Below are 15,771 nucleotides of genomic sequence, written 5' to 3' on the forward strand. Positions count from 1 at the left end.
TGACCAACTTGCCCCCAAACATTCCTCGGTGCCTAAGAAATTTTAATCTTTCCCACCCCACGGTCTAATCCATGCATAGAGAGCCCTCTGCTCTGCCTTTCTAGCTGGACAGATAACAGGTAGTCTTTCTGAAAAAGCCACCTTGGAAGTTCTGGATTTCAACTTCCTACGTAGCAATCTTTTGCAGGACCATACATTTCCCCATGTCATTGGTTCCAGTGCAACAGCTTGCTGTTCCTCACCACTGCCTGGACGCCTATCTAGATGGAACTTTTGCACAGGCACAGAAGTTGTCATGCAGCCTACCTGTTAAACTGCAGAAGATGGAGAGAGGTGGCATAAGCCTTTTTCCATCATAGCTTTCCAGGAACAATCCTCACAACAACAGTTGCTTGGCTGTCCGAAGTAGCTAGTCAGATGCCTTCAAGAGATTTACTAGTTGAGTAACAGCCCTCCCTTATTGTTTGTTCCCCAACAACTGCAATTAGAAGTATAATGCTTCCAAACAAAGGACGATGAGTCAGTGACAGTTACAGTCGTACCTCGGAAGTCGAACGGAATCCGTTCCGGAAGTCCATTCGACTTCCAAAACGTTTGGAAACCAAGCCACGGCTTCTGATTAGTTTCTGATTGTGCAGGCGCACCAGAAATAATAGCAGAAGCCGCACCGGACATTCGGCTTCCAAAAAAAGTTCAAAAACCGGAACACCCACTTCTGGTTTTCAGTTGTTCGGGAGCTGAAACATTCGACTCCCAAGGTGTCCGGGAGCCGAGAAGTAAGATGGCTAGAAAGTCTTGTTTTGGTAGATATAAAAAAAATGGTGGAGTATGAAAATAAGAGAATATATTGATAACGTTGTTTAGCATTGACTCAGTTCCCTGCCTATAAAATGGGCATAAGAGTAAACGGTCTCATGTGGCCGATGAGAGAGTGAAAATCATTGCCACTCTATAAATATAGTGGTACCTCTGGTTACAAACTTAATTTGTTCCGGAGGTCTGTTCTTAACCTGAAACCGTTCTTAATCTGCGGTACCACTTTAACTATTGTGGCCTCCTCTACCACGCCGCCGTCGCACCATTTCTGTTCTCATCCGGAAGCAAAGTTCTTAACCTGAAGAACTTCCTGACAGTAAGAGCTGTTCGACAGTGGAATTTGCTGCTAAGGAGTGTGGTGGAGTCTCCTTCTTTGGAGGTCTTTAAGCAGAGGCTTGACAGCCATCTGTCAGGAATGCTTTGATGATGATGGTGGTGATGATGATGATGATGATGATAATAATAATAATAATAATAATTTATACCCCGCCCATCTGACTGGGTTTCCCCAGCCACTCTGGGCGGCTTCCAACCAAATATTAAAAACAGTACAGCATCAAACATTAAAAACTTTCCTAAACAGGGCCACCTTCAGTTGTCTTCTAAAAGTAAAATAGTTGCTTATTGCCTTGACATCTGCTGGAAGGGCGTTCCACAGGGTGGGTGCCACTACCGGGAAGGCCCTCTGTCTGGTTCCCTGTAACCTCACTTCTCGCAATTATTATTTATTTATTTGTTTGTTTGTTTGTTTGTTTGTTTATACCCCGCCCATCTGGCTGGGTTTCCCCCACCACTCTGGGTGGCTTCCAGCAAATACCAAAATACATTAAAATATCACAGATTAAAAACTTCCCTAAACAGGGCTGCCTTTAGGTGTTTTCTAAATGTCAGGTAGTTTTTTATCTCCTTGACATCCGATGGGAGGGCGCCACTACCGAAAAGGCCCTCTGCCTTTTGGATGGCAATGAGGGAACCACCAGAAGGCCCTCGGTGCTGGATCTCAGTGTCCAGGCTGAATGATGGGGGTGGAGACGCTCCTTCAGGTATACAGGATCAAGGCCATTTAGGGCTTTAAAGGTCAGCACCAACACTTTGGATTGTGCTTGGAAATGTACTAGGAGCCAATGTAGGTCTTTCAGTACCACTGTTATATGGTCTCAGCAGCCGCTCCCAGTCACCAGTCTAGCTGCCACATTCTGGATTAGTTGTAGTTTCCGGGTCACCTTCAAAGGTAGCCCCACGTAGAGCGCATTGCAGTAGTCCAAGCGGGAGATAACCAGAGCATGCACCACTCTGGTGAGACAGTCTGTGGGCAGGTAGGGTCTCAGCCTGCGTACCAGATGGAGCTGATAAACAGCTGCCCTGGACACAGAATTAACCTGTGCCTCCATGGACAGCTGTGAGTCCAAAATGACTCCCAGGCTGCGCACCTGGTCCTTCAGGGGCACAGTTACCCCATTCAGGACCAGGGAGTCCTCCACACCTGCCCGCCTCCTATCCCCCAAAAACAGTCCTCTTCCAACTCTATGATTCTATGATTCTACTATTTCTGAGTTAGCGAAGTCTTTAACCTGAAGTGTTTGTAACCCGAGGTACCACTGTACTCTATAAATACTAGCTCGTAAAGGAAATGTTAATTGTGTCAAACTGTTGTACCAAAACTCGCCATCAAAGTACAGTGGTACCTCGACTTACGAAAATTATCCATTCCGCGGCCGTCTTTGTAAGTCGAAGTCTTCGGTTGTCGAATCGTTCGGTTGTCAAGGTACCACTGTACTTGTTCAGTATTGTGGCTTTGTGTGCTACTAAGACTTTACGCTACTGCCAGAACTGCAAGGGACTTTTGTCATCATTTCAGTGCAAATTAAGGTGTGGGGTTTGGGTTACTATGTTTCAGCAAGTTTAAAAAAATTATTTCGACTGTTGATTAGCCACTCATTGGCAGAATGAAAGCTGGAATGTTTGGAAAAGGAAGAAATCTCAGGATTCAGTTCATTTTTTATTTGTACTAGCTGTTCTGTGTGATGACTTGCAGTGCTACTTTTCTTCCAGAGAACAGCCATCTGTTCAGGCAAGCAGCTGTTAGTTTCCTCACTTGTACAGTCTAGGGAACTGTTTTAGAAAAGCACTAGAAAAAGCAGTAGCTGTATCTGATAAAGAGGATAGAATGAGGGACAAGCAAATGAATTTGGCACATACCTTCTAACATACAACATGTAGCAGATTTTGCCTTTGTATACTACCGGTAAGAATGGAGCAATTATTCAAGTAAGTTAGTGTGGAGTTTGCATCCATGGTGGGTTCCATACAATAAAGGCATTTTCTAGCTTTTACTGTTCTTAGTTTTCTGGTTAAACCTAAGTAGGGTCTCCAAAATACAGACTCCCTTTCCCTGGGATTGCTCTACCCTCAGACTCAAACATGTTCTGTAGAATTTCATGAGTCATGCCTCCATATTTTTCCTTTTAAAATTTGTAGCGACCTGAACAAGATTACCGTATTTTTCCGTGTATAAGACTAGTTTTCCCCCCTTAAAATTAATGTCAAAAATTAGGTGGTGTCTTATATATGGATACATCTCTCCCCCCCTTTTCTTAAATCTGAGTCCTCAAAAATAGGGGTGTCTTATACATGGGGGCATCTTATAGATGGACAAATAAGGTACATCTGAACAGAAGGCTGAAAAAGACTGCTTAACTTTTTTCTTTTATCTGTAAAAGAATATCACACTCTCTAAGCTATTTACATCCTAGGGCTCGGGGTTGAAGAGGAAATAGTGTTCTTGTATTTTCCACATTTGTTTCCCACTGTAGGTGAAAATGTACTTTTTAGCCAGAAAAATGGCAGGTGAAAAAAGTTAAAACAAGTGACCCGTTTTCTGCCCTGTTCATTTGTGAGACTCCACTTACTATGTGGCTTCAGTGACAGGTAACCATGCCAGTTATCTTTTGGATTGTGTGAATGGGCCAACGATGTGAAAGAGCCACAAACATAAATTTTAGCTATCATAATAATGGGGGGGGGGAGAACAATGAAACAATTCATCAGACTCGTAAACATCTGGACCTCTAAACCTAGAGTGGCTTACCTTTCACCTTCCAGATGTTGCTACTTTTATTCTTGACCCTTGGCCATGCCAGCTGGGGATGATGGATTTTGGAGTGCAGCAACATTTGAAGGGCCACAGGTTAGCCACACCTGCTCTAAAAAAATCACATCTAAATAGCAAAACAGAGTAAAACCAACTAAGTAGGATAAAAGTCAGCAGCATAAAGAATTAAAGGGAGTCTCAGTAAAAGAGGCCTGCGTTATGTGAATGAGGAACATCCTTATTTTAAAAAATGTACACGCTTGTTCAAGATGGGAATGCAATGTTAGGGATGCGGTGGGAAGTGATCAAGTTCTTAACTATTGATCATAATAAAAACCAGCCACAAGCTGCCAAATTCTACAAAATCAAAATGTGTGACCTTTTATAATAAAAATAAAGTGCAAATGAAATTGATTTTATTATAAAACTAGCTGTCCTGGCCACGCGTTGCTGTGGATTTTTGGGGGGGATTATTTATGTCATTTGTGTTTTGAATGGTAATGGTTGCATAACTTGTTTTTGGTTAGTGTTTTGATGTAACATGCTTTTCCGGATGTTTCAACTTTGTGCTTGTATTTATGGTTTTTGTTTTGTTTGTTTTTTTTGTTTTCTTATGATTGTGCATTTTAGTTTGTTTGTTTTGGTAGTTTTATTTATGTTTTTAATTTTAAGAAGTGTGATTTCCCCCACCCTGTTCTAATTCATGACGTTTCCTCCCCCTCCCCCCGACTTATTCCTGTGATTTTTACTGTCTTCTCCCCACCCTCGGTTTATCCCTGTGATTCCCCCTCTCCCGCATGCAGTTGTTACATAGATAGATAGATGTGGCTTAATGGGTTTTATGGTGGGGTTTTTTAGAGGTTTGTTTATTAAGGTATTTTGTTTAGTTTTGTAGGGTGTTTTTTGTTTGTGGGTCAGAAGTGGGTAGGGTTTAAGATGTGGGTGTGATGTGTTTGTGTGTTGTGGTGTATTTGTAGTGTGGGTAGTTGGTGTGGTGTGTGGTTTTAGAGATTTTGGTATGTGTTGTGGTGTATTTTGTATGTTTTTGTTTGTGGATTGGTTTTTTTAAATTGTTTTGTCCTCCCCCCCCCAGGCCTAGTGGGGGCCTGGCAGGGGCCTAGGGGCCTACATAAAATAAAGGGCGTGCTGCGGCCTGCAATCTGGGCGCTCCCCCTCCCCCCGGGCCTAGTGGGGGCCTGGCAGGGGCCTAGGGGTCCGGTAATGGCTGCCTTGGTGGTTTCAGTTGCTTGGCTGATGATGTCATAATTTGGCGCTGCCCTTCAGAGCTTTTGCTAGTGACAACGTGCAATCTGGCTTTCTATTGGATGCTGCTGGAGTCTTCAGAGCTTTTGCTGGTGACGTCTAATTTGGGCGCCACTTTTTTGCGTTTAATCACTATTTAAGGTATGAAAACTTTTGAGTTTCATTTCCCAATAAAGGACTCAGTGCAACATACAAAATAATACTTTGTTCTAATCACAGTGGAATAAAAAATAGGCCTTATATTACATTGGTGTGGATGCCATCTGTCTCTCTCTATAGCAATGTTTTCCTCTGCTGTCTACACCAGGGTTGTGAGAGGAATGTGATTTTCTTTGGAACCCTGGGAGAAATATTTGCTTGATTAGTAATTGGAGGAATAAATATTATACACTATAAATACATTTACTGTATATTGGTAACGTTTGTGTCTTACATGTAGATGAGACTCGAGCCACAAATAGAAAGGGGGAGGATAAAGTTGGAATGAATCAACCAACAGTAGAGACCTACACAAACTTTGCAGCACTACAATTATGCAGAAAATTTGCGCGCGCACCCACACAAATATACTAAATTAAAGTGTTGTCTCCTTTTTATTTACCGTATTTATTATTTAAATACATTTTAAATAAACTTGTTGTTGTTGTTTAGTCATTTAGTCGTGTCTGACTCTTCGTGACCCTATGGACGCCAGGCACTCCTGTCTTCCACTGCCTCCTGCAGTTTGGTCAAACTCATGTTGGTGGCTTCGAGAACACTGTCCAACCATCTCATCCTCTGTCGTCCCCTTCTCCTTGTGCCCTCCATCTTTCCCAACATCAGGGTCTTTTCCAGGGAGTCTTCTCTTCTCATGAGGGGGCCAAAGTATTGGAGCCTCAACTTCAGGATCTGTCCTTCCAGTGAACACTCAGGGCTGATCTCCTTAGGAATGGATACGTTTGATATTCTTGCAGTCCATGGGACTCTCAAGAGTCTCCTCCAGCACCATAATTCAAAAGCATCAATTTTTTGGTGATCAGCCTTCTTTATGGTCCAGCTCTCACTTCCATACATCACTACTGGGAAAACCATAGCTTTAAAGGCCCTACACCACAGCTCTAAATACTTATTTTTTATTTATTAACTTTATACCCTGTCCTTCTTCCTAAAGGTTCTCAGGGCAGCAAACGCATCAGCCTTAACATAAGACCATAAAAATAATAATAATAAGACATATAAAAACAGTAACATATTCTCACAGCTAAGTTTAAGGTTGCCAGGAGTAGAAACTTTCAGCCATCAAATGACTGGGTGAGTAGAAATGTTTTTAAATTCCTCCCAAATGTTATAAAGAGGGGAGCAGATGCACATCTCCAAGGAGGGCATTCCGCAAATGAGGAGCCGCTGCCAAGAAGGCCCTGTCATGAATCAGCAGAAGCTGGGAAGTACGCAATAAAACCACAAACAGGGCCTTTCCTGTTAATTGAAGGGCATGAGAGGGTTGATACTAAGGAAGGTGCTTGGCTCCAAAACAATTTAGGGCTTTGAATACAGTGGTACCTCAGTTTTCGAATGTCTCAGAAGTTGAACGTTTTGGTTTTCGAATGCCGAAAACCCGGAAGTAACTGCTTCGGTTTTCGGTCGAACGTGCCATGCGGCTTCCGTATTTCGAATGTTTCGGAACTCGAACTGTCTTCCGAAACCGATTATTTTTGAAAACCAAGGTATCACTGTACCACACATTGTCATGTTTGGAACTTGGTAGGGGAAGCATGATCAGAAGGGTGATTTAGCCAGGTTTTTGTTACATGTGTGCTACACGTGTAGTTAGGCCCTTGGTGTGAAAGCTGGCATGTTCCCAGTTTGAGTCTTACTTTCAGGTCTGAAATCTTATGTGGCTTTAGATAAACTACAATATCTCAGCTTTCTCTTCACTCCTTCTCCTGCCCTTCAAAAAGGGGGTGATAATACTTAGAGGAGGGATGGAGAACCTGTGCCCTTTCAGAGGTCTGTCCCTATTTGCATATCTAGGAGCCAACTGATTTTTTTAGTTTTACCCCTGTAAGTCACTTTGGGTATAATTAATCACTGAAAATATTGTGGTGATGATGGGAGTTGCGGGCTAACAACATCTGTGGGCCTACAGGTTCTTTGTCCTTGTCTTGCAGCGTTTTAAGTATTACTGAAACAATGTGTGAAGTGCTTTGGACTTAGCATTGGTCTATGAATACTAGTAAATACCTATGAAGTGCTTACCTTCCCACCTGAGTTGTAAAACATTCTCCCTAGTAAAAGTGCTACAGGAATTCCCGTCAATAAAATGGCTTATGTAAAATTGGTATGTGAAGAAGTGTGCATGCACACAAAAGCTCATACCAAGAACAAACATAATTGGTCTCTAAGGTGCTACTGGACAATTTTTAATTTATATATATATATATTTCTATGGCTTATGTAAGTTTCATAGAGCCAATCCAAATGTACAGGGAGATGTGCGACCCAGTCCTGCGCAGGCTTTGCCACCTTTAAATTGTAGAGGCGCTACAGTGCCTTGCAGGACTATACTATGAACCAGTACTAACATTTAAATTAGCTCCTGTGTGGTTTCACCAGCATGCTCAGAAATAATAATACTGAAAATGTAAGATAAGCAAGTACCTTCAGGAATAGATATAGTACCTTCAGGAATAGTAACTGAAGTTCTTGTGGTCTAACTCTAAACCACTGAGCCTCTCGGGCTTGCCAGTCAGAAGGTTGGCGGTTTGAATCCCCACGACGGGGTTAGCTCTTGTTGCTCGGTCCCAGCTTCTGCCAACCTAGCAGTTCGAAAGCATTCCAGTGCTTCCGGTGAGAAGGTAAATGGCGTTTCTGTGCGCTGCTTTGGTTGCACCAGAAGGTGCTTAGTCATGCTGGCCACATGACCCAGAAAAACTGGCTGCCGACAAACACCGGCTCCCTCGGCCTGTAAAGTGAGATGAGCACTGCAACCCCACAGTCGTCTGCGACTGGACTTAAGTCTGAATTCTACCTGTCCTTCCACCTAACACCTTTCAACCATAGACACTAATCTTGCATTCCTGGCTTGGCCTGTGATTGCTTGGACATCCTTACTTTGAAACACCCTTGCACATGCTGCCTCCATTGATTCTTGCTCCTTCCACACTCCCTGTGTCCCATCATGCTCATTAACTTATTCTCTTCACTTTCTTAAACTATTACAGTTGAGTTGATGTATGAAGAGCCACATTGGGTCATGGTGTGGGTGTCTGTAAAACTTTATCTCACAGGTGAAACTCAGAAAATTAAAGAGTGCATTTATTTCAGTAACGCAACTTAAAAGGTGAAACCAATATATGAGATAGATGCATGACATGCAAAGCAAGATATGTCAAGCCTTTATTTGTTGTAATTGTAATTATTTGTCGTTAGGCGGGTCATTTATAAATGGAATGTAATTAATGAAATGTAATAGCTATGTTTATTTTTGTATTATTGTAACTAATTGTTTTATTACAGTGGAATTTCCAAAAGAAAGCATTTGTAAAAATTAAAATTAAAATAAAAAATAATAAGTTGCATTACTGAAATAAATGCACTTTTTGAAGATATTCTAATTTTCCAAGTTTCACCTGTATATGGATTTAAGTTGTCACTTAGTTCCCCTGTGTCTTCTGGTAGATGAAAATATGAGAAGTGCAAGACTCTGAGTGAACGTGTTTGTGTATTAAAGGAAGTTTCTGGATTTAGTGGATTCTAGTAAAGGCTAGAATCCTGATGAACAACCTTATCTTCATTCATGCAGTGTTTTGATGTGAAACCTGTAGCCAAAACTCTTAGTGCCAGGAATATATTATCCCCAGTACATTTCTTTTAGGGTTTGCTTGCTTAAAGCATTTTATCCCATTATTTTGCTAAAAGGTTACTAGAGCAGCTTACAAAATTAGTAGTAGGACATAGAATCATAGAAGAGTTGGAAGGTCCCAAGGGTCATCTAGTCCAGCCCCCTGCAATGCAGGAATCTCAGCTAAAGCATCCATGATAGATGGCCAGCCAATCTCTGCTTTAAAACCTCCAAGAAAGGAGAGTCCTCCACCTCTCATGGGAGTCTGTTCCACTGCCAAACAGGTCTTACTGTCAGAAAGTTTTTTCAAATGTTTAGTTAGAATCTTTTTTCTTGTAACTTGAAGCCATTGGTTCAAGTCCTACCCTCCAGAGCAGGAGAAAACAAGATTGCTTCCTCTTCCATGTGACAGCCCTTAAGATATTTGAAGATGGCTATCATATGTTCCCTCAGTCTCCTCTTTTCCAGGCTAAACATACCCAGATCCCTCAAGCACTCCTTGTAAGGCTTAGTTTCCAGACCGTTTATCATCTTGGTTGTCCTCCTCTGCACATGTTCCAGCTTGTTAACATCCTTCTTAAATTGTGGTGCCCAGAATTGGACACAGTATTCCAGGTGTGGTCTGACCAAGGCAGGATAGAATAGTACTATTACTTCCTTTGATCTGGACACTAGACTTCTGTTGATGCAGCCTAGAATAGTGTTAGCTTTTTTTGAAGCTGTATCACACTGTTGACTTACATTAAGCTTGTGGTCCATTAAGACCCTTAGATCCTTTTCACATGTACTGCTAGTAAGTCAGGTGTCCCCTATTCTATATTTGTGAATTTGGTTCTTCCTGCCTAAGTGCAGAACCTTGCATTAGCCCTATTGAAATACATTTTGTTAGCTTGTGCCCAGTTCTCCACAATCTGTTAAGGTCATTTTGAATTCTGATTCTGTCTTCTGCGGCATTGGCTACACCTCCCAGTTTGATGTCATCCTGCAAATTTGATGAGCCAGTCTCTGTCCACAGGCTTATAATCTAAAAGAAGGAAAAGAGGATGGGGAAAGAAGGAGAGAGACACAAATTCAGGCACCAGTTCTCATAATGACCAGCTGGGATAGAAACAGTTCAGAAAGCCTGATAGTGTGGCTCTCATTGGGTGACAGTTGAGAGAGGGTGAAAGCTAATTAATCTCTTTGCATAGGCAGTGTTTCATTTATCTCCTTCTCTGCAAACAGGTATGAAATTTCAAGCAGGTGTAAAGTTAACTCATATCAGGTTCACTACAGAATATATTTGCTGTTACAAATTACAAGAGTTATTATCTCATGCTTATCTCTCTTAAACTGGTGAAAGGAATTACATGCTTTATACATAATCAGGCCACTGGTCTTTCGTGCTCAGTATTGTCTACAATGATTGACAGAGGTGCTCTAGCACTTCAGATAGGATTTTTCTCAGGCCCCCCTGGAGATGCCTAGAATTGAACCTGGAATCTTCTGCAGGCAGCACATGTTTTCTACCACTGAGCTATATAACCATATAACCCAAAATACAGCTGCTTATACATATCAAGCCAATCGTCTATCATATTTTGGCAGAAACCAACCAAGTCAGCTTGTTTCCTGGCAGCATGGCAAGAACAGTGAAGAAGTGAAGTGACTGTGATTTCAGCAGTGTGCACCTGCCCACTATGTGTTCACATTAAACACTAGTTTATTTTAACTACTGTATAGCTTTAATGTAATGTGTGGATGAGAAAGATGAGGATTGCTGAAGGGAGAGGCTAAGGTGCTTCCACAGCTAACTTTGAAACATAGCTGTGACATTATTGTGTTTCAAGGCTGAATTAAGCAGTGGGAAACCAATGAAATTACTTGTCTGTAATCTTCAATAGAGAAAAATATATATAAAAACTATGCATTAGTGCTGAGTTACCCAGGACTTCAAAGCCTGTCAGTTTAGGTCAATTAATTGACCTAAATAGAAATAGAAACCTGTTTTGGGTGCATATCTGTGCTCCACATGGGAAAGATCCATTTCTCTGTCACTTTTATATGTTGATGTTTTATTAGTATTGAATCTCTATTGACTGCATTTTGTCATGTGTTTGTAAAGCCACCATAGCAAATTCTTTTGAAATGCACGTTGTAAATCCATTCAGTAAGTAAATTTAAGAAGGATGAGTGTTTGAGGCTTGTACCTAGAAATGTGATGCTTGCACTAGGAATTTGAAATATTTGTTTAGCTATGCGAAGGGCTGCTGTCTTAAATATATATATTTTTTAAAAATCTGATGATGGACTACAGGAATTTGTATCTGGTGCTTGGCATTTGAAATTATTTTTTCCTGCCTTGAATATCCTCACGATGCATTTCATACTTGTATTCAAAATATACTGCATGTTACGTTTCTTCAAACTCCATCTACCGTAGATCTGATCAATTTTCAGTATGGTCCTTAACACTGATCAGTCTCTCTTGTTGCCCAGGTTAGAGAAACCTTTACTGAAATCCAATTATAAGATTTATTGGTCTTTGGAGGAACTCCCTTCTTAATGTTTGTGTGTTTCTGTCTCTCTCCAGCTGTCCCTTTCCCTCCTACACAGCGGTTAACCCTGAAAGAAGTTTTTGAGGATGGGAAACCCAGGCTGGAGGTCTTAAGAAACCACTTGGTGAAAGAAGGGCGTCTGGAGGAGGATGCAGCGCTGAAGATAATCAATGATGGAGCCTCCATTCTGAGGCATGAGAAGACCATGATTGAAGTTGAGGCTCCAATCACAGGTCAGATAATGCTTTATTTTGTGGCTTGTTGTTTTCTGAGGCTCATCTGGAATGACTGGCTGCTAAAGCCAGCAGGTTTCTTGGTGCATGTTCTTTCCACTAAAGTGTGCTCAAGATCAGAAAGCTTTCTATACCTCCAAAGGGAAGAAGTGTTTTTGTAGATTGGAGATTTGAGTACAGGAGCTCAGTATAATCCAACAATTTAGACTGAAGAAAAGCCATGTTCCCTATTGGTTCTGTGACCTTTCTCTTCTTAGCACGTAATCCTGTCCCTCTTTTTTGTCCTTCCTCCCCTAGTGTGTGGTGACATTCATGGGCAGTTCTTTGACCTGATGAAGTTGTTTGAAGTTGGAGGATCACCCAGTAACACTCGCTACCTCTTCCTGGGAGACTACGTGGACAGAGGCTACTTCAGTATAGAGGTGACAATTCAACTGAGCTTTTGGGGATTACACTTTAAAGTTTGGACTGAGCATATGGAACCTTTTCTTCTTCCGCTTTGGTGGTTTATGCAGTCTAGTACAATTACAGAGGGTTAATATGCAACAAGGTTTATCTTTAAATCAGTACAAATTTATTTTTATGTTGGTCAGGAATCATGATGGCAAAGTGGCTAGATTGCAGTAAAGGACATTATGGGTTCAGGTCTGCCAAGCCTCATTCCAAATGCTACCATGTTCCTCCCCCTTCCCACAAATAAAAATAAATTAGGATGCACAAGAGCAACTGACCTGTCAGTTGGCTAAGGACAAATAAAGTAGTCTGTGGTTTTTTTTCTTTGCATGCTATTTGTATTAAAATATATAGGCCAATTTTCAACCAAAAGATGTGCCAACCACAGAATACAATAAAAATGATAAGTCGTAGACATCTGAATATCATTATGGACTGCTTCAGATGTGTAAAAATGTGTGATAACTAAACAAAATAAAAGCTTGCCTCTTTTGTTCTCACCTGGGCATCTTTATGAGCTTTGGTTGCCCTAATGCATCTTCAGGTTCATCTGGGCTTAAATACAGTATATGAATATTTCACTGTCTAAATGTTTCTGTGCTTTTTTGGGCCCCACAGGCCAGACAACATATATTCAGAATTCATAGTTGACTCCAGTCTGCTAAAACAATCCTACAAAAATGGATAATTAGCTAGGAAGGGGTGAACAGAGGAGGAAACAATCACTTCATCAACTCACTTATCATTCAGATGGAAATAGTACTTCTCCTCTTACTGCCAGCTGGCATTATGAAGGGTTAGAATAGAATCATAGAATCATAGAGTTGGAAGAGACCACAAGGGCCATCCAGTCCAACCCCCTGCCAAGCAGGAAACACCATCAAAGTATTCCTGACAGATGGCTGTCAAGCCTCCGCTTAAAGACCACCAAAGAAGGAGACTCCACCACACTCCTTGGCAGCAAATTCCACTGTCGAACAGCTCTTACTTCCAGGAAGTTCTTCCTAATGTTTAGGTGGAATCTTCTTTCTTGTAGTTTGAATTCATTGCTCCGTGTCCTCTTCTCTGGAGCAGCAGAAAACAACCTTTCTCCCTCCTCTATATGGCATCCTTTAATATATTTGAACATGGCTATCATATCACCCCTTAACCTTCTCTTCTCCAGGCTAAACATACCCAGCTCCCTAAGCCTTTCCTCATAAGGCATCATTTCCAAGCCTTTGACCATTTTGGTTGCCCTCCTCTGGACACATTCCAGCTTGTCAGTATCCTTCTTGAACTGTGGTGTCCAGAACTGGACACAGTACTCCAGGTGAGGTCTGACCAGAGCACAATACAGTGGTACTATTACTTCCCTTGATCTAGATGCTATACTCCTATTGATGCAGCCGAGAATTGCGTTCGCTTTTTTAGCTGCTGCATCATGTCAAATTTATGGTCTACCAAGACTCCTAGATCCTTTTCACATGTACTGCTCTCAAGCCAGGTGTCACCCATCCTGTATTTGTGCCTTTCTTCTTCTTTTTTTGCCCAAGTGTAGTACTTTACATTTCTCCCTGTTGAAATTCTTCATCTACAAACTCTCCTAGACAATGACAGTTCTCTTTCTCAAGCTCTGTGGCACCCCACTAGTCACTTCTCTCCAGGATGAAGAGGAGCCATTGATGAGGACCCTTTGGGTTCGGTCAGTCAGCCAGTTACAAATCCACTGAATGGTAGCATTGTCTAGCCCACATTTTACCAGCTTCTTTACAAGAATATCATGGGGCACCTTGTCAAAGGCCTTGCTGAAATCAAGATAGGCTATATCCACAGCATTCCCTTAATCTACCAGGCTTGTAATTCTATCAAAAAATGAGATCAGATTAGTCTGACATGACCTATTTTTCAGAAACCCATGCTGACTTTTAGTGATCACAGTGTTCCTTTCTAGGTGCTCACAGACCGTTTGCTTAATGATCTGCTCTAGAATCTTTCCTGGTATTGATGTCAGGCTGACAGGGCGGTAATTGTTTGGGTCCTCTCTTTCCCCCTTTTTGAAAACAGGGACAACATTTGCCCTCCTCTAGTCTGCTGGGACTTCGCCTGTTCTCCAGGAGTTCTCAAAGATTACTGCCAGTGGCTCTGAAATCACCTCTGCCAGTTCTTTTAATACTCTTGGATGTAGTTCATCTGGCCCTGGAGACTTGAATACAGACTTGAATACAGTGGTGCCTTGACTTACGAATCCGTAAGTGCGCGTCCATTACCCCCCTTCGTAAGTCAAAAAATTCAGTTGTCGAGTCATTCGTAAGTCGAGGTACCACTGTATTTGCAATCCTTGGGTGTTGCTTGAAATCATCCTTTGTACACTGTTGGCATGTGGCCCTTTCATGCTGTTCTTGGCCCTCCCCCCCCCAGCCCAAAATGGAGAGAGAGCTGTGAAAGGCTTGTTTCTTTTCTACCAAGCAGGTATTCATCTTTCACAAAGCAAGGTGGGCTTTGACTAGTGCACGCAGGGGGCTGCTCCAAATGACACTTGATAAAACGGAATTGAGAAGCTTTACTTCACTTCTGTGCATAGAGATATGCCTTACCTCCTGCATCCTGCAAAATAACTTCTCTCTGCCTTGAATGAAAGATTTTCTGCTTAGGTGTGTTTAGCACTGGCTTCTAATATTGAGATGGAAGCCAGACACTAGGCTTGGAAGAGAGAAGATGTATTGGCATACAAGGCAACAATACCTAAGTATTTATGGTTTTTGTCAAGGCTTGTAATAACAGGACCTAACTGCCTCAAAAAAAAGAAAGAAAAGAAACCAGCTGGGGCAATCTCAGATATGGAAGAACCTCATTTTTGTGGACAGGCATGACCTCTTATCACAGATTTTCAAGAGTTTCTGTTATACTTGGCTCCTGCTGTTGCTTGTTCCACTTTGCAACATGGGCGCGGTGTGAGCTTTCATGGGCCTTGGATATCACAGTTTGAGTCTGTACAACTGGGTTGGGGAATATTAGGGAGCATTTGCCTGAGGAGTTGGTGTTAATGACCAAACAAAATAAAACAGGATGTAATTTTTATAATTGCACCCTGATGCAGGCAGCCAGGAAGCAGGATGCAGAGCTGGGAGGGAGGGGCAAGACTGGTGTTCTCAATGCAAAGGAGTTACCTGCGCTTCTATGAACATTTATATTATGTATCATGCTCTGATAGTTGGACTTGCACCTGGAGGACTCACGTTCAAATCCCTGTTGGCCATGAACCTCTCTTGGTGGCCTTGGACTAGTGTCTCTGCCTTTGTTTGGCTTAACAATAAACTCTGTTGGCATGTATATTGTTCTGAACATATATGAGTGTATTAAGTGCTTTATGCTTAGTCAGATCATTGGTCCATATAATCTAGTATTGTCTACTTCATAGACATACACCTTACAAATGAAGCATCTCACCTTGTGGCCAAGGCAGCTCACTGCAGCTATTCTGTTGCAGGTAGTTCAATGAAGCTGGGATGTATTTTTCAGCCTGTTTTGGATTGCTCACACACACCCCCTTCCAAACGATCAGATTTGCAGCTTGGA

General features: G+C 41.9%; 1 protein-coding gene across 13 annotated transcripts in view; it reads left to right on the forward strand.

The window, feature by feature from the left end:
* The window catches only part of PPP3CC (protein phosphatase 3 catalytic subunit gamma), an 80,897-nt gene that overhangs the window by 35,412 nt on the left and 29,714 nt on the right, over nt 1-15,771 (forward strand). For all 13 annotated transcript variants that reach the window (XM_088657785.1, XM_035139706.3, XM_088657777.1 and 10 more), the window contains exons 2-3: nt 11,563-11,760; nt 12,058-12,182. In XM_088657785.1, the coding sequence (XP_088513911.1) occupies nt 11,733-11,760; nt 12,058-12,182 (153 nt within the window). In that variant the 5' untranslated portion in view covers nt 11,563-11,732. The remainder of the gene's footprint in view (nt 1-11,562; nt 11,761-12,057; nt 12,183-15,771) is intronic.

This window comes from Zootoca vivipara, chromosome 14 (assembly GCF_965207765.1).
Source record: "Zootoca vivipara chromosome 14, rZooViv2.hap1.1, whole genome shotgun sequence".
Lineage (NCBI taxonomy): Eukaryota > Metazoa > Chordata > Lepidosauria > Squamata > Lacertidae > Zootoca > Zootoca vivipara.